Raw genomic sequence first — 25,062 nt, forward strand, 5'->3', positions numbered from 1 at the left:
TTGAGGTTTTTCTACTTCAGAAATGCCTTCACTTTTTGACAAATGCCCTTCTTGTGGCAGAAAAAAGGCTAAAACAGATCCACATCGGGTCTGTATAATTTGCCTTCCATCCAGCCACAAACCTGAGTCGTGTGACATCTGTAAAACTTTCTCCAGAAGGACTCTTCGTGACAGGGAGCAAATCCGACTCCAGGCGAAAGAGGACAGGAGAAAAAGTGGTCATTCTACCACAGAGCGAGGAGAAGGTCAGTCTTCTACCAGGGCTCACCCTGTTTCCTCTATAACTCCGACCAGACCTGCTCAAAAACGGCACAGGTCTCCGAGGACGTCGAGACAGGGAACGGCGCCAACATGCTCGCCGTCGAGGAGTGGTTCACCGGCAAGAAAGAGACTTCGTTCGCCGTCGACAGCTATTTCGCCGTTGAGACAGCGTGGACAGTCGCCGTCGAGATCTGGGTCGCCGTCGACACGGCGAGGGCGATCAACGTCGAGGGAGAGTGCTCGACGTCGGAGACGTTCGCCGTCACCACAGCGACGTCGAGGGTCGTTGTCGAGGGGTTCTCGGCGGCGAGAAGAATCGACGTCGAGGGGCACTCGCTGTCACCGTACTTCGACGTCGAGGAGTGTGTCGAGACGAGAATCAAAAAGGCCTAGAAGGGGTTTATACAACGTCAGAATCCTCGGCCTCACTCATCCTGCTTCCAGCGTCTCCACAACTCTCTCCTTGACAATCACTGTTGCCGCAGACGCCGGTAACACCTACGGCTCCTCTTCCGGCTCCTCCTTCAGAGTCTGTTTTGAGGACTCCAACGCGATCTGTAAGACGTTCTGGACATTCCTCTAGACGCTCATCTTCCTCTCGGCACCACCGTCATGAATCACAGAGATCTCAACATTCACATCACAGGCGTTCTTCTTCGTCGACACAGGACTACTCTCCAACCCTATCGGACTCACCGTCCCCGAGAGTGTCCCCCATAGATGTGAATAGGTTCCAGGAGGTCTTAGTACGAGGGGTGACCAAACTGAACATCCCGCTGGCGGTACCTGCCCCATCGACGTCAGTAATCTTCGAGACCTTACATCACAGGACATCTTCCAGACCTTTGCTTCCACTGGTTCCAGGTCTTCTTGAACCAGCAATGGATATTTTCATTGCACCGGCCGCAACGAAGTCTGCTCCTTCCAGACTTACTAAAAAATATCGTCCACCAGAACAAGCTCCTCTATTCTTGAGGTCGGACCCAATACCGGATTCGGTGGTCATAGTAGCGGCAAAGAAATTGCATTTGACATCACCGTCTTCCTCTTCACCTCCAGATAAAGAGAGCAGAAAGATGGATGCTGCAGGACGAAAAGTATGTTCTACTGCAGCCATCACAATGAAAGCAGCCAGCGCTACTGCTTTATTAGGGCGATACGATCGGGTCCTCTGGGACTCTATAATGCAGTTTGCGGAACATCTTCCTAAGGACAAAAGGGAAGATTTCCTGGAGGTCGTGGGAGAGGGAGCCATGGTTTCTAACCAAGTTATAAGTGCTGCAGCTGACTCTTCGGTGCTATCCGCACACAATTATGCTCACGGAATAGCACTCAGAAGGCATGCATGGTTGAGACTTACATCACTCAAACTGGAAGCACAACAGAGAATACAAAATTTACCTTTCTTGGGCTCCACCTTGTTCGGTTCTCATGCCGATGACGAGATGGCCAGAATGAAGGCTGAACTAGATACCCTAAAAGCGGTCGGCATGGAAAGACCGAAAGAACAACGAAAGGTATTCCGGCCATATCAACGACGACTTTTCACCCACCGGTATCAGTCACCACACTGGATGTCTTCACGCCCCCAGCAGCAGCAACAACAGCAGCATCAAAGGGGTTTCTCCACACAGCGAAGGTCGACAAGGGGTCGTTCAACACCCCAAACTCAGACAACTCGACAGGCTCCCACGTCTAAGCCCTGAATCTTCGCTTCCCCCTCCTCCGTTATCCACTCTGGTAGGGGGAAGTATCTCAAATCATCTGGACGAGTGGCTACGCATCACATCAGACGCCTGGGTATTGAATATTGAGACATGGTTACGCTCTCAGATTCACCAGTCCTCCACCATCTGTTCCACCCAAGACAGCCAACCGCCATCTTGAAGCTCTTCAGTTAGAAGTCACTATCCTACTGCAAAAAAGAGCCATAGAACCCGTCCCGATCAGCCAGCAAGGGAAGGGGATTTATTCGAGATATTTCCTTGTACCGAAAAAAGACAAACCAGAATTTCGTCCCATTTTAGAACGAAGGACAGCAAACAAGTGGATTCGCAAAGAGAAATTCAGGATGCTATCCTTGCACCAAATTTACCCACATCTACGTCAGGGCGACTGGCTCTGTGCAATAGACCTTTGCGACGCTTACTTTCATATTCCGGTGACCGAGAAACATTGAAAATTCCTAAGGTTCACCGTCGGAAAACGTCATTACCAATTTGCGGTTCTACCTTTCGGCCTCAAATCAGCGCCGAGAACTTTTTCCAAATGCATGGCGGTGGTAGCCGCCCACTTGAGGAAACAACGAATATTTGTCTACCCCTATCTAGACGATTGGCTCATAAAGGCCTCCAGTTATCTCGAGGCGCAACAACATTTCAAATGGACTCTACAGCTGTTGCAGAAGCTCGGTCTTCAAGTCAATCTCCTGAAATCCACAGCAACGCCTGTTCAGAGGTTGCATTACTTAGGGGCCATTACAGATACCAAGCTAGGAAAGGTGTTTCCTTCGGAGGAACGCCGATTATCGATTCTCCAAAAGTGCAAACAACTGCAGGAAAGTCCTCAGGCCACTGCAAGACTATTAGCTTCTCTGCTGGGCTCGATGGCGTCTTCTATCCATCTTGTTCCCAATGCTCGCCTCCATATGAGACCATTACAGGAAAACCTGGAGGATCAGTGGTGTCAACTGAGGGACGATTGGGAGAACAAAGTCCTTCTTTCTCCTCACGCCCTACAATCCCTCAAGTGGTGGTGTTTACCCAGCAATCTCTTGGTGGGGATTCCGTTCCAACAACAGCCTCCAGCTCAAACCATCGTAACAGATGCGTCACTGCTCGGATGGGGGGCGCACATGGAACATCTTCGAGTCCAAGGCAAGTGGTCACAGAGAGAGTCTCTATCACATCAACCTGCTGGAACTTCGCGCAGTCCACCTTGCGCTCAAAGCCTTCCTTCCCTCTCTGAGAACAGAAACTCTCCTTCTCCAGACAGACAACGTGGCCACTATGTACTACGTGAACAAACCAGGAGGCACCAGGTCCAGAATTTTATCCAGAGAGGCTCAGACAATCTGGCATTGGCTTCTATCCAGGAACCTGTCGCTAGTGGCAACTCACCTGCCCGGCATCCAGAATGTTCAAGCGGATGCCCTCAGTCGGGTAATGGACGAGAACCACGAATGGGTGCTACATGACTACGTCGTTTGTTCCATTTTCGCATTATGGGCTACCCCCTCTATAGACCTATTAGCAACCCCAGAAAACAAAAAATGCCAAAACTTCGCCTCCAGATATTACCATCCAGGGACACTGGGGAATGCCCTGTGGATAAGCTGGTCAGGAGCATTTCTTTACGCCTTTCCACCGCTTCCCCTGATTCCGGCGGGCCTCCAGAAGTTGTCCAATGCGCAGACCAAAATGATCCTAATTGCTCCGGAGTGGCCACGCCAATGGTGGTTCCCAGACCTTCTTCACCGGTCACTCCAACCACACATCAGGCTGCCTTATCGTCCGGACCTGCTCACGAAGTTCAGAGGGCAGATATCTCATCCCAACCTCTCATCGTTGAGTTTGGCAGCATGGCTCCTGAGCTAGTGCAATATGGACACTTGAACCTACCTCAGGACTGTATGGAAATTCTGAAAGAAGGAAAGCGCCCTTCCACAAGATCAGCTTATGCAAGCAAGTGGAAAAGATTCTACATCTGGTGCTTAGACAACATTGACCCGGTTTCCTGTGGAGAGCAATCTATCCTGCCATACTTGTTAAGTTTGGCAAAATCGGGCTTACAACTGTCATCAATAAAAGTTCACTTGGCGGCTGTAACGGCATACAGAAAGAGTCCTTCACAAACTTCCTTTTTTCGGTTTCCGATTATTAAGGACTTTCTGGAAGGTTTAAAAAAGGTTTTTCCCCCCCATTAGAAAGCCTTCTCCTCCATGGGAACTGAATGTTGTCCTATCACGTCTGATGCTGCCTCCATTCGAGCCGATACATAAGGCATCGCTGCAACATCTCACATGGAAAGCTGCTTTTCTGGTGGCAATCACTTCAGCGCGTAGGGTTAGCGAAATCCAGGCCCTTTGCGCTCAAGAACCCTGCACGGTATTTCATTCTGCGAAAGTGGTAATGAGAACTCATCCAAAATGTTTACCTAAGGTAGTCTCCGACTTTCATGTGAACCAAACAATTTCATTACCGACTTTCTTTCAAAATCCAACTACTCCTGCTGAGAGAACTCTGCACACTCTGGATGTAAAGAGTCTTGAAATTTTACTTGGACAGGACAAAAAGCTTACGGAAATCACAACAGCTTTTTATTAACTATGGCCCAGTTAGAACAGGGTTGGGCACGTCTAAACAATCTTTATCCAGGTGGATTGTTTCATGTATAATGTTATGTTATCAGTTAGCAAACAAATCCCTTGGTGTTAGGCCAAAAGCCCACTCTATTAGAGGAAGGCAGCTACTGCAGCCTTGATGAGAAATGTCCCTTTGGCAGAAATATGCAAGGCTGCCACTTGGAAGTCGGTCCATACCTTTACTAAGCATTACTGCCTTGATACAGACGCTAGGGCAGATGCGCAGGTTGGACAGGCCTTGCTCAAGAATTTATTTGCATGATTCATGTTTTCTCAGTATTCTTGTCTACTCCACCTCGGTTATGGGGATGGGCTTGCTACTCTATTCAGTGCTTATGACTATACATGGTAATCCCCTACGAGAGAAGGAATGGTTTCTTACCTGTAACGCCAGTTCTCTCGTAGGGGTATTTCCATGATAGTCATAAGCAACCCTCCCTCCTCCCCTGTGGAGTTGACATAGATCAAGTTGCCATGAATATTATCGAGGTTGGTACTCCAACAAATGTTTTGTTTCTTCATGTCAGGTTACAAGCCTCCAAAAAAGAACTGAGGCAGCTGCCTTTTGCTGTGCATGATGGGAAACAGGAAGACTTTACTTTCTTAAAGGCACAGCTCTATTTTCATTCTGTATAATGGCAGCCTATGGGCTACACTGCCCTGCATTGTTTTATTCTCATGAGAGGTGTGAATAAAATATGAGAATGTATTTAATATATTTATAGAATAAATAGATGTTTAAACGTGAATTTACACTACAACAGTTTTTTCTTTTAAAAATTTGTGCCATGTCGACTTAGTCATTTTCTCCCCACCAGCACACTCAAGCTGGCAAGCAGTGTGTCTGTGCTGAGTGAGGGGTCCCTAGGGTGGCATAAGACATGCTGCAGCCCTTAGAGACCTTCCCTGGCATCGGGGCCCTTGGTACCAGGGGTACCACTTACAAGGGACTTACCTGGGTGCCAGGGTTGTGCCAATTGTGGAGACAATGGTACATTTTAGGTGAAAGAACACTGGTGCTGGGGCCTGGTTAGCAGGGTCCCAGCACACTTCTGTCAAGTCAGTATCAGGCAAAAAGTGGGGGGTAACTGCAACAGGGAGCCATTTCCTTACAATCAGCATTCAGTTGGCCTGATATATGCCACCCTCTCATGCTCTGGGAGAATGAGTGAGTAACCTTTAAATTTGCTGGAGAGCCTGCAAGGTGCAGTGCAAAGAGAGTGGGGGCCATAACACAACCCCGCCGTAACCTATTTTTAATCTGATTATGGGAAAGTGAGCGCTTTTATCGAACACTGTCTTGGCTTAGTTTCCCTGAAGTAACTCTTGCAATGTAGCCAGCAAGGAATTTGGGATTTTCATACTGTGTACCGTTTCCCTGAGTGGTCTGATCAACTAAATCAAAGGCCTCATGGAAATCCACAAATAAGCAAAACAAAGCCCCCTCTGATTTCAGAAGATTTTTTTTATCTATAGTCCAGAGATTAAAACAGTGGTCTGTACTAGTCATTCTTTAAACCCTCCTTGTTCATATAGTATTAGATCGTAATCCTAAATTCAATCTTTCAGCATTTCAAAGATAGCTTTGAGTGAATGTTTACCTCTTCATCTGAGAGGCTAATGAGGTGATAGTTTTTAGGGTCTGCAGGATCACCCTGTTTTAGGATTGGTCTTATTGCCTCTTTCCAGCTGTCAGGGAAATCCGCCACACTTGTAAATGCCTTAAAAGCTGTAGGGAAAACTCTTGCCCACCAAAGTTGTCTCTTATTGTTATTGGCAGCAGTTTTTTTTTTTTTGCCTGTCTCATCTTAACAAATGTAATTTTCCATTTATCCCTTTTATAAACTTATCAGATAAGTTACAAAAAAACTTCCTCATCCAAAATAAAGCCTTCCCTATTAGGCTTTTCTTTTTCACTCATAAGTCATTGAGGGATAATTGATCCAGTCTTCTATTATCATTGAAGCTGGGGCATTTCCCAATTCCTGAGTACCCTTTTACTTCTCTTTAGGGTACTGTCCAGTCGTTAGCTAGCTAGCGGAGTAAGAGTACTGGATTTTTGTACTATGAATGACAGTAAAGAATATTTGTGTTGCTCTATGGTTCTTGCAAGCCAAACTTCTGGGTTTAATTTGTACTGCTTGTGATGTCTTCCTCCAACTGTTTCTCTTTTGCTTGACCTCCACTCCTACTGAGAGTCTCTAAACTAGTGGATTTGCCCACTAACATCACTAAGTCATGGTAACTTTTTAATCCAATGCTGTTGGACAGATTCAGGTTAACAGTGGGAGAAATATTTCAAGTCCCAAATAAGCTTTAGGACACGTTGCAGGAGTTTAGCTCTGTGCAGACTATGGACAGTGTGGCCTCCATTCTGTAGCCCAGTCTTCCTTTTAATTGCAATAGGACAGTTTAAATTGATTGCCTTCAGTCAAAATAAGAGGTTAGGACAGTAACAGTGTCAAAGTTTCAGACGGTTTCATCCACAAGCTATTCCTACCTTCTGCGGTTCCCTTTGATGGCAGTTTAAAAGCAACATTGATATGTGAACCATTCTTTCCACGGAAAATAGCACTAATCTTTTTTTAGGCCTCAAGTTCCCGTATGCTTCTCCCAAAATGGATGATTGCTCAAAATAACACCAGACTAAGTGGTCCCATCTGCCAGTAAAGTTTAGGGTTCTTAAAATTGGGATCTAACATAAAATAATTTTCAAGTGGAGTCGACGTTGTACAAATACCTGGTCCATTGATATTGTTAAATCATTGTGTTGTGGGAAAGTGGTTTCAGAGTGCGCAACAGTTTTGTTTAGGTTGACCCGCAAAAGTAAATGTAACTGCTTTTCAAGCAGTTGATTTAGTGGTTGTGCGTAGTGGGAGTGCCTTTGAGAAATGAAGAGTAAAATAAAGGTGCTTGCTTAAGTGAAAGCTAGAACAAATAAACTATAGTAATGCATTGGGTCACATAAATAATTGTAGTTGGAGGTAGATGTAATAGATGTGAAGTTGAAGGAGATTTGGCGGAATATGCAGCTTTGTCTTGTAATAAAGCACTATCTGTAGGTTTTCGTAGCACTGATTGGTGTGACTGTAACGAGGGGTTTGTCATTTAGTTTTTTTGTTTGTTTTTTGTAACTTGAGTTCTTTAGAAAACGGATTTTCTTGGAATTCCTTTTGGATATGAAACCGCTTTGTAAGCCAAATCCTTAAAACTTAAATCCACTTGTTGATCTGGTGTATCTCATTTTCCAAATGAGCCTGTTAACGTTTGACTTATGTGCATAGGTTTGCCTTCATTCCCCTTCCTAGGACAGAATATGATCCGGGGTCGTGGGGGTGCCCCAAGAATGGGCCTGAGAAGAGGTGGCGCCCGTGGTCGTGGAGGCCCTGTCCGAGGTACCCTTGGTAGAGGAGGTCCTGCTGGACGTGGCGGAATTGGAGGAAGAGGTTGGTATTAAGACTTTCAATGCTTTAGAAGGTGAATTGCATTCTGTGCACAACATGTGGCTTCAGGTCTCCTTGCATGTTCTGTGGCTGCTTAAATTGGCTTTTGTGTGCTGTCTGGCCTGCTGAAGATTCAGTCGTGCAGTATAGGGTGCAATACTGTTTAAAGTGAAGCAAAACTACCTGATACTAGCTGCCTGAGGGCTGTTGGTGCACACTGATGGTTTTTCTCATCAAAACATGGTTGTTGTAGTTTATAGTATTTAGTTCGGAGAAACTGTTCATAGTTAAAGAAGGTAAATTATACCAGGTTGTGAATGTAACCTAGCATTACGTTACGACTTATAAAAGTTGTTGTTGTGAGACCACTAATATTTACAATCGTAGGATATCATAGGCCCTTTAGACTGTGAGGTACATCCAGTCCCAATTTGCACTTTGAAATCTAGGGACCACTGAACCATATTTACATCGAATCTTAGTTTTGAGGGATAGTTTGAAAGATATGGCCTGCTGTACTAACTTGACACCACGATTTCTCCCGAAGTCATGTAAATTAAGTATCTTAGAGTGCATGTTAGGATGGACTGCTTTATTGAAACATGCATTGTGCCATGTTCTTAACAGTTAATGGCTCTTCTCTTTCCCATTAGTCTTCCTGTTCAGTATTGTGTTCAGTGCACTGGTGACAGCTACGCAGCACTTAATGCAAGGGCTTTGTATCCAAAAATCCTGACCTGCGGGAGGGTTGGGGGAATCAAAGAAATAAGAGTTCATCAGGAGAGGTGCCGCAGAGTGAGAACGCAAAAGCATTGGATATTGGTGTATAATAGTTACTTTGCTGCATAACACAGAATGTCTTGTAGAATAATAATGAGGCATTCCTGTCCTAAATTACAATTTTCTAATTTTTCGATCTGATAACCGTCGACTCGTATCTGTAAATTCACAAAAGTCATAGAGCTAATAATGAGGCAAGCTGCCACTGGTTGTTTATGGTGACTGGATCGGGGGTTTTGAATAACTAATGTGGCCTACTAAGTGACCTGTGCACTGGCATGCCTTAATTCTAGTAATACTAATACTATCTCATGTAAATGTACACATTTAACTCCGTCTCCGTCCAGGCCTTCCTGCATTTGCCGGGTATCTAAATCAGAGGCTTCTGTAGTTACAAACCAGTGAGATGTGCCACTAATGTTGCTGTCGGAACTGAGGAGGCTTTTTAAAGGGAAAGTGCGTTTGTTTCACTTGCATTAACGTCGTGCTACAAAGAAAGCATTAATTACATAAACAAATGGCTACAATGCCTTTGCTTTTGAACGCATAAAAGAAGGTCCTTTTACATCCATCTTCTTACATTGGGAGTAAAATACCCTCATTTCAAAAACCTTCTCTGCAACCCTGCTCTACTGTAAAGATTGAAAGGGGGGATTGTAGTATTACATCTGAATGCGTTCAGCTGTTCTAAACCCACATAAAATATTCTTGTGAAAGTGTTTCACAAACTTGTTGAGGGCAAGAATGCATTTGTAACTTTTAAAATGATGTTGTTTTCAGGGCTGTGTACTTTACAATATAATAGCATTGACTTCAACCCTTTGAGATGGTCGATCCTCCTTTATTATCTGTAGAATATTTTGTTTTCCAGAAGTCTGTTGCTGTTACGTGTCCGCTTTAATGTTGTCTGGATCTCTGCCACCTTTTGGGTGTTTGGAACCTATGGCCTCTGGGTTGTATTGTTTATTTAGAGTGAAGCAAGAGATTGCAAGACATAACCGCAATCTAAACAGTTCCTAGTGACACGTTGTAAAAGGTGTTGATTACTTCATAAATATCAAATGAAAGCAGTGGGTTTTGAGAGCTAGTGAATGTCGGGGAAACCTTTGTGTCACTTGAATTTACGAGATTAAGAAAATGTGTATTTGGAGAGAGTTTGTGGAGACTTTAATAGACTGGAAGTAACTATAGTGAACCAGGTATATGTAACATAGAAAACTTACTACAACCGTGTACTTGCAATGATGTTGGAAGATGGTGGATCTATTATGTTAACATTATACACCTAATCAGTAATGGTGCTGAGTCTTAATGGCTAGATTATTTTCAAGCAGTGTTTTGAAGGGGAGGATCCAGTTGGGGTGCAGAGATTGCCAATTCTGTCATCTGAGTCCTTCCGCAAGCAGTTATCGAGACTCTTGAAAAATGAAAATTCAAATCATGTATCTGGAAGCAAGATGTAATTTGCTTACTAAAAAAATGTGATTTAGTTCACTTGAAGTCCAGGTATTGCACATCCCACACATCTTGCCTTCCGTGACCACTCCCTTTTTGTCAATACGGAATTCTGGCAAACTGAGGTGTAAATTATGCTGGAATACAGAGTCTCTGGATCTTCTTTTGTGAAAATAAGTTACTATGTTAGTAACACCTGTATTGTCAGGGATCTAGGTAGCAAGTCATTCTACAGGACTAAGCAGATGCCACGCCTCTAAAACCTTACCAGTTTAGAAAGGTCAGGTGAGTGAAAAGAGTGGGGGACATGTGTAAAGTAGAACTTGGTCTTCCAACCAGAGATTTCAATAGACAGTCACAAGTTCTAGTTTTTTTTTGTTTTAAATTGTCCAGATGATTGCATGCTATATTTGACCCCCACCCCGCCTTCCAAATTGTCCCCCCACTACCTATTGTAAAGGCTTGCAAAGATTGTGAGCCTTCCTCATCTCTCCTTGTTGTCTCAAATCTGAGTGTGGAGAAAGGATATCATGTCTTTTTTGTAGAGCGCAGGCAGGGTAATAAGAACATGAGATAACATACAGACTTGTGGGTGCAGATATTTAATAACTGTCTATAAAGAGACCAATTCTATGATCAGATTTGTGAATGACAGGTAAAATAAAACATTCCAATTTTAACCACAAAAGGCAAGAAGAGTGGCGAGTTAAGGGACATCGTGGTTCCCAATCCGTTATTTGAAGTCTCAGATTCTTCTTCTGTTTGTCACTTTGCGACAAAATTGGTTCCAATACTGTGATGAGCATTTGTATGGGGAGTTGAATTTGAATGTGTTGATGGTCTGTGCTTGGCAGAGTTATAATTTTGAGATGTTGATTCATAGATAGAAGGCGGGTAGAGGGAAAAGGTTTGCATCCATTGACCCGGAGGTGCAAGGGTAGGTTCTAGGCTCAGAGTTGTAAAGCTGACAGTTAATGTATATGATATATAGAATATATCTGATGTAATCACATTATCTTTGTCAGCTATCTAGTTATATGCAGCTTACGCAAAACAGTTGAGACAGCCTCTTAATATTTGGACTTACTTTACTCTGATCAGTTGATACTTGTAAGGAAATGCCTCCTTGGCATGGTTGCCCCCTGACTTTTTGCCTTTGCTGATGCTATGTTTACAATTGAAAGTGTGCTGAGGCCTGCTAACCAGGCCCCAGCACCAGTGTTCTTTCCCTAACCTGTACTTTTGTATCCACAATTGGCAGACCCTGGCATCCAGATAAGTCCCTTGTAACTGGTGCTTCTAGTACCAAGGGCCCTGATGCCAAGGAAGGTCTCTAAGGGCTGCAGCATGTCTTATGCCACCCTGGAGACCTCTCACTCAGCACAGACACACTGCTTGCCAGCTTGTGTGTGCTAGTGAGGACAAAACGAGTAAGTCGACATGGCACTCCCCTCAGGGTGCCATGCCAGCCTCTCACTGCCTATGCAGTATAGGTAAGACACCCCTCTAGCAGGCCTTACAGCCCTAAGGCAGGGTGCACTATACCATAGGTGAGGGTACCAGTGCATGAGCATGGTACCCCTACAGTGTCTAAACAAAACCTTAGACATTGTAAGTGCAGGGTAGCCATAAGAGTATATGGTCTGGGAGTTTGTCAAACACGAACTCCACAGCACCATAATGGCTACACTGAAAACTGGGAAGTTTGGTATCAAACTTCTCAGCACAATAAATGCACACTGATGCCAGTGTACATTTTATTGTAAAATACACCCCAGAGGGCACCTTAGAGGTGCCCCCTGAAACTTAACAGACTATCTGTGTAGGCTGACTAGTTTTAGCAGCCTGCCACAAACCGAGACATGTTGCTGGCCCCATGGGGAGAGTGCCTTTGTCACTCTGAGGCCAGTAACAAAGCCTGCACTGGGTGGAGATGCTAACACCTCCCCCAGGCAGGAATTGTCACACCTGGCGGTGAGCCTCAAAGGCTCACCTCCTTTGTGCCAACCCAGCAGGACACTCCAGCTAGTGGAGTTGCCCGCCCCCTCCGGCCAGGCCCCACTTTTGGCGGCAAGGCCGGAGAAAATAATGAGAAAAACAAGGAGGAGTCACTGGCCAGTCAGGACAGCCCCTAAGGTGTCCTGAGCTGAAGTGACTCTAACTTTTAGAAATCCTCCATCTTGCAGATGGAGGATTCCCCCAATAGGGTTAGGATTGTGACCCCCTCCCCTTGGGAGGAGGCACAAAGAGGGTGTACCCACCCTCAGGGCTAGTAGCCATTGGCTACTAACCCCCCAGACCTAAACACGCCCTTAAATTTAGTATTTAAGGGCTACCCTGAACCCTAGAAAATTAGATTCCTGCAACTACAAGAAGGACTGCCTAGCTGAAAAACCCCTGCAGAGGAAGACCAGAAGACGACAACTGCCTTGGCTCCAGAAACTCACCGGCCTGTCTCCTGCCGTCCAAAGATCCTGCTCCAGCGACGCCTTCCAAAGGGACCAGCGACCTCGACATCCTCTGAGGACTGCCCCTGCTTCGAAAAGACAAGAAACTCCCGAGGACAGCGGACCTGCTCCAAGAAAAGCTGCAACTTTGTTTCCAGCAGCTTTAAAGAACCCTGCAAGCTCCCCGCAAGAAGCGTGAGACTTGCAACACTGCACCCGGCGACCCCGACTCGGCTGGTGGAGATCCAACACCTCAGGAGGGACCCCAGGACTACTCTGATACTGTGAGTACCAAAACCTGTCCCCCCTGAGCCCCCACAGCGCCGCCTGCAGAGGGAATCCCGAGGCTTCCCCTGACCGCGACTCTTTGAATCCAAAGTCCCGACGCCTGGGAGAGACCCTGCACCCGCAGCCCCCAGGACCTGAAGGACCGGACTTTCACTGGAGAAGTGACCCCCAGGAGTCCCTCTCCCTTGCCCAAGTGGAGGTTTCCCCGAGGAATCCCCCCCTTGCCTGCCTGCAGCGCTGAAGAGATCCCGAGATCTCTCATAGACTAACATTGCGAACCCGACGCCTGTTTCTACACTGCACCCGGCCGCCCCCGCGCTGCTGAGGGTGAAATTTCTGTGTGGGCTTGTGTCCCCCCCCCGGTGCCCTACAAAACCCCCCTGGTCTGCCCTCCGAAGACGCGGGTACTTACCTGCAAGCAGACCGGAACCGGGGCACCCCCTTCTCTCCATTCTAGCCTATGTGTTTTGGGCACCACTTTGAACTCTGCACCTGACCGGCCCTGAGCTGCTGGTGTGGTGACTTTGGGGTTGCTCTGAACCCCCAACGGTGGGCTACCTTGGACCAAGAACTAAGCCCTGTAAGTGTCTTACTTACCTGGTTAACCTAACAAATACTTACCTCCCCTAGGAACTGTGAAAATTGCGCTAAGTGTCCACTTTTAAAATAGCTATTTGTGAATAACTTGAAAAGCATACATGCAATTTTGATGATTTGAAGTTCCTAAAGTACTTACCTGCAATACCTTTCGAAGGAGATATTACATGTAGAATTTGAACCTGTGGTTCTTAAAATAAACTAAGAAAAGATATTTTTCTATACAAAAACCTATTGGCTGGATTTGTCTCTGAGTGTGTGTACCTCATTTATTGTCTATGTGTATGTACAACAAATGCTTAACACTACTCCTTGGATAAGCCTACTGCTCGACCACACTACCACAAAATAGAGCATTAGTATTATCTCTTTTTGCCACTATCTTACCTCTAAGGGGAACCCTTGGACTCTGTGCATGCTATTCCTTACTTTGAAATAGCACATACAGAGCCAACTTCCTACATTGGTGGATCAGCGGTGGGGTACAAGACTTTGCATTTGCTGGACTACTCAGCCAATACCTGATCACACGACAAATTCCAAAATTGTCATTAGAAATTCATTTTTGCAATTTGAAAGTTTTCTAAATTCTTAAAAGTCCTGCTAGGGCCTTGTGTGTTAAGTCCCTGTTTAGCATTGTCTTTTTAGAGTTTAAAAGTTTGTTAAAAGTTTGAATTAGATTCTAGAAACAGTTTTAGATTCTTAAAAAAGTATTCCAACTCTTAGCAGAATAATGTCTGATACAGAGATGCAGGTGGTGGAACTCGACACCACACCTTACCTCCATCTTAAGATGAGGGAGCTAAGGTCTCTCTGTAATATCAAAAAAATAACCATTGGCTCCAGACCTACCAAAATTCAGCTCCAGGAGCTGTTGGCAGAGTTTGAAAAAGCCAACCCCTCTGATGATGACATCACAGAGGAAGAAATTAGTGACTTGGAGGCCAATGTCCCTCCTCCAGTCCTAAATAGGGAGAACAGGACCCCTCAAGTCCTGTCTTCAACTGTGTTAGTCAGAAATAGTGAGTCCCTCACAGGAGGGTCCCACATTTCTGAAATCACTGAGGATGCTCTCAGTGAAGATGACCTCCTGTTAGCCAGGATGGCCAAAAGATTGGCTTTAGAGAGACAGCTCCTAGCCATAGAAAGGGAAAGACAAGAGATGGGCCTAGGACCCATCAATGGTGGCAGCAACATAAATAGGGTCAGAGATTCTCCTGACATGTTGAAAATCCCCAAAGGGATTGTGACAAAATTTGAAGATGGTGATGACATCACCAAGTGGTTCACAGCTTTTGAGAGGGCTTGTGTAACCAGAAAAGTGAACAGATCTCACTGGGGTGCTCTCCTTTGGGAAATGTTCACTGGAAAGTGTAGGGATAGACTCCTCACACTCTCTGGAAAAGATGCAGAATCTTATGACCTCATGAAGGGTACCCTGATTGAGGGCTTTGGATTCTCCACTGAGGAGTACAGGATTAGGTTCAGGGGGGCTCAAAAATCCTCGAGCCAGACCTGGGTTGACTTTGTTGACTACTCAGTGAAAACACTAGATGGTTGGATTCAAGGCAGTGGTGTAAGTAATTATGATGGGCTGTACAATTTATTTGTGAAAGAACACCTGTTAAGTAATTGTTTCAATGATAAACTGCATCAGCATCTGGTAGACCTAGGACCAATTTCTCCCCAAGAATTGGGAAAGAAGGCGGACCATTGGGTCAAGACAAGGGTGTCCAAGACTTCAACAGGGGGTGACCAAAAGAAAGGGGTCACAAAGACTCCCCAGGGGAAGGGTGATGAGACAACCAAAACTAAAAATAGTAAAGAGTCTTCTACAGGCCCCCAAAAACCTGCACAGGAGGGTGGGCCCAGAGCCTCTTCACAAAACAATGGGTACAAGGGTAAAAACTTTGATCCCAAAAAGGCCTGGTGTCATAGCTGTAAACAGCATGGACACCAAACTGGAGACAAGGCCTGTCCCAAGAAAGGTTCCACTCCAAACTCCCATCCAGGTAACACTGGTATGGCTAGTCTCCAAGTGGGATCAACAGTGTGCCCAGAGCAAATCAGGGTCCACACTGAAGCTATTCTAGTTTCTGAGGGTGGGGTGGATTTAGCCACACTAGCTGTCTGGCCGCCTAACATGCAAAAATACAGACAGCAACTCTTAATTAATGGGACTAGAATAGAGGGCCTGAGGGATACAGGTGCCAGTGTCACCATGGTGACAGAGAAACTGGTTTCCCCTGGCCAATACCTGACTGGAAAAACTTACACAGTCACCAACGCTGACAATCAGAGAAAAGTACATCCCATGGCAATGGTTACTTTAGAATGGGGAGGGGTCAATGGCCTGAAACAGGTGGTGGTCTCCTCAAATATCCCAGTGGACTGTCTGCTTGGAAATGACCTGGAGTCCTCAGCATGGGCTGAGGTAGAACTAAAAACCCATGCAGCAATGCTGGGTACCCCTGAACTGGTGTGTGTGAAAACAAGAGCACAGTGCAAGGCACAGGGTGAACAAGTAGAGCTGGAGTCTGGAAGAATGGCCCAGCCTACCAAGAGAACAGGAAAGTCAGTTGGGAAACCAACTACAACACAGCAAAAGAAAGGGAACCTCTCTTCTCAGGAAGAAGTTCTGCCCTCTGAGGGAACTGAGCCTTTGGAGCTTGAACCTTATCAGGTTGAGCTCTTAGGCCCAGGGGGACCCTCAAGGGAGGAGCTGTGTAAGGGACAAGAAACCTGTCCCTCTCTTGAAGGCCTTAGGCAGCAAGCTGCTGAAGAGTCCAAAGGCAAGAAAAATGGAACACAAGGTCTATTGGGAAGATGGACTCCTGTACACTGAGGCCAGAGACCCCAAACCTGGTGCCACTAGGAGAGTGGTAGTGCCTCAGCTGTTCAGGAAGTTCATCCTAACATTGGCCCATGACATTCCCCTTGCTGGACATTTGGGACAAACCAAGACGTGGGAGAGGTTAGTCAACCACTTCTACTGGCCCAATATGTCCAACATGGTTAAGGAGTTTTGCCTCTCCTGCCCCACCTGTCAAGCCAGTGGTAAGACAGGTGGACATCCAAAGGCCCCCCTCATTCCACTTCCAGTGGTGGGGGTCCCCTTTGAAAGAGTGGGTGTGGACATAGTTGGTCCACTGGAACCTCCCACAGCCTCAGGAAATATGTATATCCTGGTAGTAGTGGATCATGCTACCAGGTATCCTGAAGCTATTCCCCTTAGGTCAACTACTGCCCCTGCAGTAGCCAAGGCCCTCATTGGTATCTTTACCAGAGTGGGTTTCCCTAAGGAGGTGGTGTCTGACAGAGGTACCAACTTCATGTCAGCATACCTAAAGCACATGTGGAATGAGTGTGGAGTGACTTATAAATTCACTACACCATACCATCCACAAACTAATGGCTTGGTTGAGAGATTCAACAAGACATTAAAAGGCATGATCATGGGGCTCCCAGAAAAACTCAAAAGGAGATGGGATGTCCTCTTGCCATGTCTGCTTTTCGCTTACAGAGAGGTGCCACAGAAGGGAGTAGGATTCTCACCCTTTAAACTTCTGTTTGGTCATCCTGTAAGGGGACCACTTGCCCTTGTTAAAGAAGGCTGGGAGAGACCTCTCCATGAGCCTAAACAGGACATAGTGGACTATGTACTTGGCCTTCGCTCTAGAATGGCAGAGTACATGGAAAAGGCAACCTAAAACCTTGAGGCCAGCCAACAGCTCCAGAAGTTTTGGTATGACCAAAAGGCTGCACTGGTTGAGTTCCAACCAGGGCAGAAAGTCTGGGTTCTGGAGCCTGTTGCTCCCAGGGCACTCCAGGACAAATGGAGTGGCCCTTACCCAGTGCTAGAAAGGAAGAGTCAGGTCACCTACCTGGTGGACCTGGGCACAAGCAGGAGCCCCAAGAGGGTGATCCATGTGAACCGCCTTAAGCTCTTCCATGACAGGGCTGATGTGAATCTGTTGATGGTAACAGATGAGGATCAGGAGGCAGAGAGTGAACCTCTCCCTGATCTTCTGTCATCAGACCCAAAAGATGGCACAGTAGATGGAGTGATCTACTCAGACACCCTCTCTGGCCAACAGCAAGCTGATTGTAGGAGAGTCCTACAACAGTTTCCTGAACTCTTCTCCTTAACCCCTGGTCAGACACACCTGTGTACCCATGATGTGGACACAGGAGACCGCATGCTGTCAAGAACAAAATCTTTAGACAATCTGACCATGTTAAGGAAAGCATCAAGGTGGAAGTCCACAAGATGCTGGAATTGGGAGTAATTGAGCGCTCTGACAGCCCCTGGGCTAGCCCAGTGGTCTTAGTCCCCAAACCTCACACCAAAGATGGAAAGAAAGAGATGAGGTTTTGTGTGGACTACAGAGGGCTCAATTCTGTCACCAAGACAGATGCTCATCCAATTCCAAGAGCTGATGAGCTCATAGACAAATTAGGTGCTGCCAAATTCTTAAGTACCTTTGACTTGACAGCAGGGTACTGGCAAATAAAAATGCCACCTGGAGCAAAAGAGAAAACAGCATTCTCCACACCTGATGGGCATTATCAGTTTACTGTTATGCCCTTTGGTTTAAAGAATGCCCCTGCCACCTTCCAAAGGTTGGTGAATCAAGTCCTTGCTGGCTTGGAGTCCTTTAGCACAGCTTATCTTGATGATATTGCTGTCTTTAGCTCCACCTGGCAGGATCACCTGGTCCACCTGAAGAAGGTTTTGAAGGCTCTGCAATCTGCAGGCCTCTCTATCAAGGCATCCAAATGCCAGATAGGGCAGGGAACTGTGGTTTACTTGGGACACCTTGTAGGTGGAGGCCAAGTTCAGCCACTCCAACCCAAGATCCAGACTATTCTGGACTGGGTAGCTCCAAAAACCCAGACTCAAGTCAGGGCATTCCTTGGCTTGACTGGGTATTACAGGAGGTTTGTGAAGGGATATGGATCCATTGTGACAGCCCTCACTGAACTCACCTCCAAGAAAATGCCCAAGAAAGTGAACTGGACTGTGGAATGCCAACAGGCCTTTGACACCCTGAAACAAGCAATGTGCTCAGCACCAGTTCTAAAAGCTCCAGATTATTCTAAGCAGTTCATTGTGCAGACTGATGCCTCTGAACATGGGATAGGGGCAGTTTTGTCCCAAACAAATGATGATGGCCTTGACCAGCCTGTTGCTTTCATTAGCAGGAGGTTACTCCCCAGGGAGCAGCGTTGGAGTGCCATTGAGAGGGAGGCCTTTGCTGTGGTTTGGTCCCTGAAGAAGCTGAGACCATACCTCTTTGGGACTCACTTCCTAGTTCAAACTGACCACAGACCTCTCAAATGGCTGATGCAAATGAAAGGTGAAAATCCTAAACTGTTGAGGTGGTCCATCTCCCTACAGGGAATGGACTTTATAGTGGAACACAGACCTGGGACTGCCCATGCCAATGCAGATGGCCTTTCCAGGTTCTTCCACTTAGAAAATGAAGACTCTCTTGGGAAAGGTTAGTCTCATCCTCTTTCGTTTGGGGGGGGGGGGTTGTGTAAGGAAATGCCTCCTTGGCATGGTTGCCCCCTGACTTTTTGCCTTTGCTGATGCTATGTTTACAATTGAAAGTGTGCTGAGGCCTGCTAACCAGGCCCCAGCACCAGTGTTCTTTCCCTAACCTGTACTTTTGTATCCACAATTGGCAGACCCTGGCATCCAGATAAGTCCCTTGTAACTGGTGCTTCTAGTACCAAGGGCCCTGATGCCAAGGAAGGTCTCTAAGGGCTGCAGCATGTCTTATGCCACCCTGGAGACCTCTCACTCAGCACAGACACACTGCTTGCCAGCTTGTGTGTGCTAGTGAGGACAAAACGAGTAAGTCGACATGGCACTCCCCTCAGGGTGCCATGCCAGCCTCTCACTGCCTATGCAGTATAGGTAAGACACCCCTCTAGCAGGCCTTACAGCCCTAAGGCAGGGTGTACTATACCATAGGTGAGGGTACCAGTGCATGAGCATGGTACCCCTACAGTGTCTAAACAAAACCTTAGACATTGTAAGTGCAGGGTAGCCATAAGAGTATATGGTCTGGGAGTTTGTCAAACACGAACTCCACAGCACCATAATGGCTACACTGAAAACTGGGAAGTTTGGTATCAAACTTCTCAGCACAATAAATGCACACTGATGCCAGTGTACATTTTATTGTAAAATACACCCCAGAGGGCACCTTAGAGGTGCCCCCTGAAACTTAACCGACTATCTGTGTAGGCTGACTAGTTTTAGCAGCCTGCCACAATCCGAGACATGTTGCTGGCCCCATGGGGAGAGTGCCTTTGTCAATCTGAGGCCAGTAACAAAGCCTGCACTGGGTGGAGATGCTAACACCTCCCCCAGGCAGGAATTGTCACACCTGGCGGTGAGCCTCAAAGGCTCACCTCCTTTGTGCCAACCCAGCAGGACACTCCAGCTAGTGGAGTTGCCCGCCCCCTCCGGCCAGGCCCCACTTTTGGCGGCAAGGCCGGAGAAAATAATGAGAAAAACAAGGAGGAGTCACTGGCCAGTCAGGACAGCCCCTAAGGTGTCCTGAGCTGAAGTGACTCTAACTTTTAGAAATCCTCCATCTTGCAGATGGAGGATTCCCCCAATAGGGTTAGGATTGTGACCCCCTCCCCTTGGGAGGAGGCACAAAGAGGGTGTACCCACCCTCAGGGCTAGTAGCCATTGGCTACTAACCCCCCAGACCTAAACACGCCCTTAAATTTAGTATTTAAGGGCTACCCTGAACCCTAGAAAATTAGATTCCTGCAACTACAAGAAGGACTGCCTAGCTGAAAAACCCCTGCAGAGGAAGACCAGAAGACGACAACTGCCTTGGCTCCAGAAACTCACCGGCCTGTCTCCTGCCGTCCAAAGATCCTGCTCCAGCAACGCCTTCCAAAGGGACCAGCGACCTCGACATCCTCTGAGGACTGCCCCTGCTTCGAAAAGACAAGAAACTCCCGAGGACAGCGGACCTGCTCCAAGAAAAGCTGCAACTTTGTTTCCAGCAGCTTTAAAGAACCCTGCAAGCTCCCCGCAAGAAGCGTGAGACTTGCAACACTGCACCCGGCGACCCCGACTCGGCTGGTGGAGATCCAACACCTCAGGAGGGACCCCAGGACTACTCTGATACTGTGAGTACCAAAACCTGTCCCCCCTGAGCCCCCACAGCGCCGCCTGCAGAGGGAATCCCGAGGCTTCCCCTGACCGCGACTCTTTGAATCCAAAGTCCCGACGCCTGGGAGAGACCCTGCACCCGCAGCCCCCAGGACCTGAAGGACCGGACTTTCACTGGAGAAGTGACCCCCAGGAGTCCCTCTCCCTTGCCCAAGTGGAGGTTTCCCCGAGGAATCCCCCCCTTGCCTGCCTGCAGCGCTGAAGAGATCCTGAGATCTCTCATAGACTAACATTGCGAACCCGACGCCTGTTTCTACACTGCACCCGGCCGCCCCCGCGCTGCTGAGGGTGAAATTTCTGTGTGGGCTTGTGTCCCCCCCGGTGCCCTACAAAACCCCCCTGGTCTGCCCTCCGAAGACGCGGGTACTTACCTGCAAGCAGACCGGAACCGGGGCACCCCCTTCTCTCCATTCTAGCCTATGTGTTTTGGGCACCACTTTGAACTCTGCACCTGACCGGCCCTGAGCTGCTGGTGTGGTGACTTTGGGGTTGCTCTGAACCCCCAACGGTGGGCTACCTTGGACCAAGAACTAAGCCCTGTAAGTGTCTTACTTACCTGGTTAACCTAACAAATACTTACCTCCCCTAGGAACTGTGAAAATTGCGCTAAGTGTCCACTTTTAAAATAGCTATTTGTGAATAACTTGAAAAGCATACATGCAATTTTGATGATTTGAAGTTCCTAAAGTACTTACCTGCAATACCTTTCGAAGGAGATATTACATGTAGAATTTGAACCTGTGGTTCTTAAAATAAACTAAGAAAAGATATTTTTCTATACAAAAACCTATTGGCTGGATTTGTCTCTGAGTGTGTGTACCTCATTTATTGTCTATGTGTATGTACAACAAATGCTTAACACTACTCCTTGGTTAAGCCTACTGCTCGACCACACTACCACAAAATAGAGCATTAGTATTATCTCTTTTTGCCACTATCTTACCTCTAAGGGGAACCCTTGGACTCTGTGCATGCTATTCCTTACTTTGAAATAGCACATACAGAGCCAACTTCCTACAATACTGATCTATGGCTGGCATAATGGAGTTTTTTTTGTGGATCCATTCGGCCATAATCTGCCACTAAAGCTGGGTCAGTGCTGCTTGATAAGTTTGATCACTTCAGCATGAGGCCATCGGTGCTTATGCATGAGTCCATTGCACCTTTGACACTTATTGCTCTGTTGGTCTTGTGCCTTATTACTTACAATACAGATTTTTCTTACTGTCCAGTTTAGATGCTTCTTAATGGTTGACACAGCTTTCGCTTACTAATGTATTATGCTATTGCAAAATTCGTGAAGCGTTCCATATTTTTCCTACAGAATTGTGTGGAATCAACACTTTGGACTTGCTATGAAATATTTAAAAAGGACTGCTTACCTACATCATCGGAACATTGGACTTTGTTCTTCTTTATATTATATATTTATCTGTCCATTTTGCTGTGCACCACCTCTTGGAGTAATTTGTAGTAGGGTTTTTTCAGCCCTGTTCAGTTCCTTTTTGCAGCAGGAACTTTGGTGATGTTGCACGCCTATTGAGACTTAATAACTTTATTGTTGTTGATTTATACATTCTTGTATTATTGGGCACTAAGAGGGATTGTGCGTTGTCTATGAGCTTGCTGCAATCTGTGTCTTTTTGTCTTCTGTATTATGCTATTGCAAAACTTTACATGTTTTGGCTATTCATGCTTATTAATGTTGGGGTTGGTGGGGGGGGGGGGGGTCATTCAGGATCCTTTCTGAATTGGGCAGTTGATTCTAACAACACAGTGCCATTGATGTTTTGGCTATAATTCATGGGGACATGCATACTCGTTCCTATCCAGGATATAGGTCGAAGTCTATTAATGCTTTGGCATTGGAACCACAAAATACCAGGTATTCAATAAAAGTGTGCGAGGGAGGGGTTAGGTCATGGTTAATTTTAGTTTGCATGGCACTGAATAGTGCCTACAACAAAATTCAACGGTTGTAGTAAAAGCTAAGATGCTATGTTAACTGCTTAATTTCCTTCCTTTCTTTAGAGGTTGTGCATGAAGGGCTTCAAGCACATAGATATGTAGCATAAAGTGTATGTATGTCTATTGCCTTCAAAATCCCTCGCCCAAAGTTATTGGTCATCTTTAAAATGTTTAAACACATAGGACATTCTAGACCACTTATGCTTCTACTCCATGCTCTGTTAAAACCTCTGATGGACCTCTTCATTCGTGTGTGGTGAGAAATGCAGCCATCACCTAATCTAATCCAACAACTGTCCCCCGAGTCAAGATCCATCATATTTGAATGCACTCCCAGCATAATTTCCACAAATGTATTGGACAAGGTACATACATATGCTTGACAGCATCTTCATACTTTTCCACAACCTTGGACAAAAAGCAACAAAATCAATAATGTATGAACATTGGTACACCTTTACGTGAAGCTAGTCCGTTCACTTGCTAGCTAGACATCGACTATCTCTTTAAATGGTATTTGATTCAAACATGAACTACCTATAGAAGGATATTGAGTAATGCCATTTATAAAACAAAGCTGATGAAGGCACGATCATGGTGGCATATAATGACTGTATAATCAGGTGGCAGACCAGTTCAGAGCATTGTAAGAAAAGAAGCTGTGTGCGTTCAAATATTCTTTCCATAGTGCAATTAGCTGTGTTACTGTTACTAAATGCAGAACTTTGCCTTGATACCTCTGATTCAAACAACTTCATATATATATATATATATATATATATATTTTTTTTTTTGTAATCCATAAAGACCTTTGTCTTCGTCTGTGGCTCTTTCTTGAAGCAAACTGCGAGCTCATCATGGTCTTTATAATGAATATTTTGAGATTCTCTTCCAGGGGATCCTCATCAATAGTCATAAACATTGAATATTCCCGCCCTTGTGCGGGGACCCCGGAGCATATATAAAAATACACACATATTATACATGTGTAAAACAGCAATGCAGGCTATAATTCTAAACAGGCTAAAATGCTTTGAGTTGTGGCAATGCTCTGCTTGGCATGTCTGCTTTTGAGCACGTGATCAAATAAACAGCTGCCAGGCGCATGTCACTTTAGGGTCCTGTCCACATGGGATGCAAGCCTGGGTGGAATACCTTTTTTTGGTGAGCTAAAAGATACGTCCTGCAAACCAACATGTGATGTGAAACTATCTTTTTACTTAACTATATGTGAAATCCTCAAAAGGGGGTTGTTCACTGCATCTTCTCAAATATGTTTATCTGATAGAGACTTCCATACGCAGATTCCTTACATTAGAATTATCTTCAGTCATCATACTGAATCTGGAAACTTTACTTGAGCAGCAGTACCCTTGAACACCATTAGGTAGCATCATTTGGCTCTTCTCGGCATCATTCTTGCTGTGACATTCACAGTGCCTATATAGCATAAGCCTCAGTGTGCTGACGTAAATTATTTTCTTTCTGTGCCAGTCGGCGCATACCTGGCGAGAGCTAGCCTTAGTCACTTTTGACCACTTTTTTTTTTCTTCCACTTTTTGTCAAAGGTTTTTGATATCTTCTTCTGGTGTGACAACGATGTAATCTAGAAAGGCAAGCTTCAAGCCCTGCAGCACCTATCAGTCTGATGTCAGTGACAGAATTCTCACTGTGTATGCCTTTGGTACTTCAAACACCGCCATAAACCTGAAGTCCTTGAGGGAGCGATTCCCTCGAGCTCCTGCTGGTTCGATGTGGGATGCTGCAACTTTCTCGATTCTGGTCAAGAGGAAGGTCTATCGAGCGGTCACGGAGTCCGAGATCCTCATTGCCCTTGAAGTCCTTGGGTCACTCAGGTAAGTCCTGCTGCAGGAAGAAGAGCACGAAGTGGAAGAGGTTTGTGACTTCACCTTGTCTGTCGGTCAACAAGGGAGCTTCGTCATTAGAGGCCTGGCTCTGCGGCTCAGCTAGCACCTGGGCTGTCTCCAATAGTTTCAAGTTTCTGGGAGCCGGAGCGACCCCTGCCCAACTCCACTAGTTTTGATGTCATGCACCTCATATTTGGGTGGTCTGCTCCCTCTGGTGCACCTTCAGGCCCTGCAGGTTCGGGATGGGCCACTACTGGTTCTACTTCAGCCCCTCCGGGCAGGCGCCTTGGTTCCAATGATTATTCCGGACTGGCGCAGCTGAAGCTACTCTGTAACGCCATCCCTATTCTGATTCCTAACTGTGATACGCAGCCAGATGGCCATC

General features: G+C 46.2%; 1 protein-coding gene across 9 annotated transcripts in view; it reads left to right on the plus strand.

Annotated features, from left to right (window-relative positions):
* The window catches only part of CHTOP (chromatin target of PRMT1), a 97,928-nt gene that overhangs the window by 65,721 nt on the left and 7,145 nt on the right, over positions 1-25,062 (plus strand). For 4 of the 9 annotated variants that reach the window (XM_069218096.1, XM_069218093.1, XM_069218095.1 and 1 more), the window contains one exon: positions 7,933-8,070. The exons of 2 other annotated variants lie outside the window; for them this stretch is intronic. In XM_069218096.1, coding sequence (XP_069074197.1) covers positions 7,933-8,070 — 138 coding nt within the window. Of the gene's footprint in view, positions 1-7,908; positions 8,071-25,062 lie in introns of all 9 variants that reach the window. 3 more of the 9 variants (XM_069218088.1, XM_069218092.1, XM_069218091.1) reach the window with 1 other exon arrangement.

This window comes from Pleurodeles waltl, chromosome 12, assembly GCF_031143425.1.
Source record: "Pleurodeles waltl isolate 20211129_DDA chromosome 12, aPleWal1.hap1.20221129, whole genome shotgun sequence".
Classification (NCBI taxonomy): Eukaryota; Metazoa; Chordata; class Amphibia; order Caudata; family Salamandridae; genus Pleurodeles; species Pleurodeles waltl.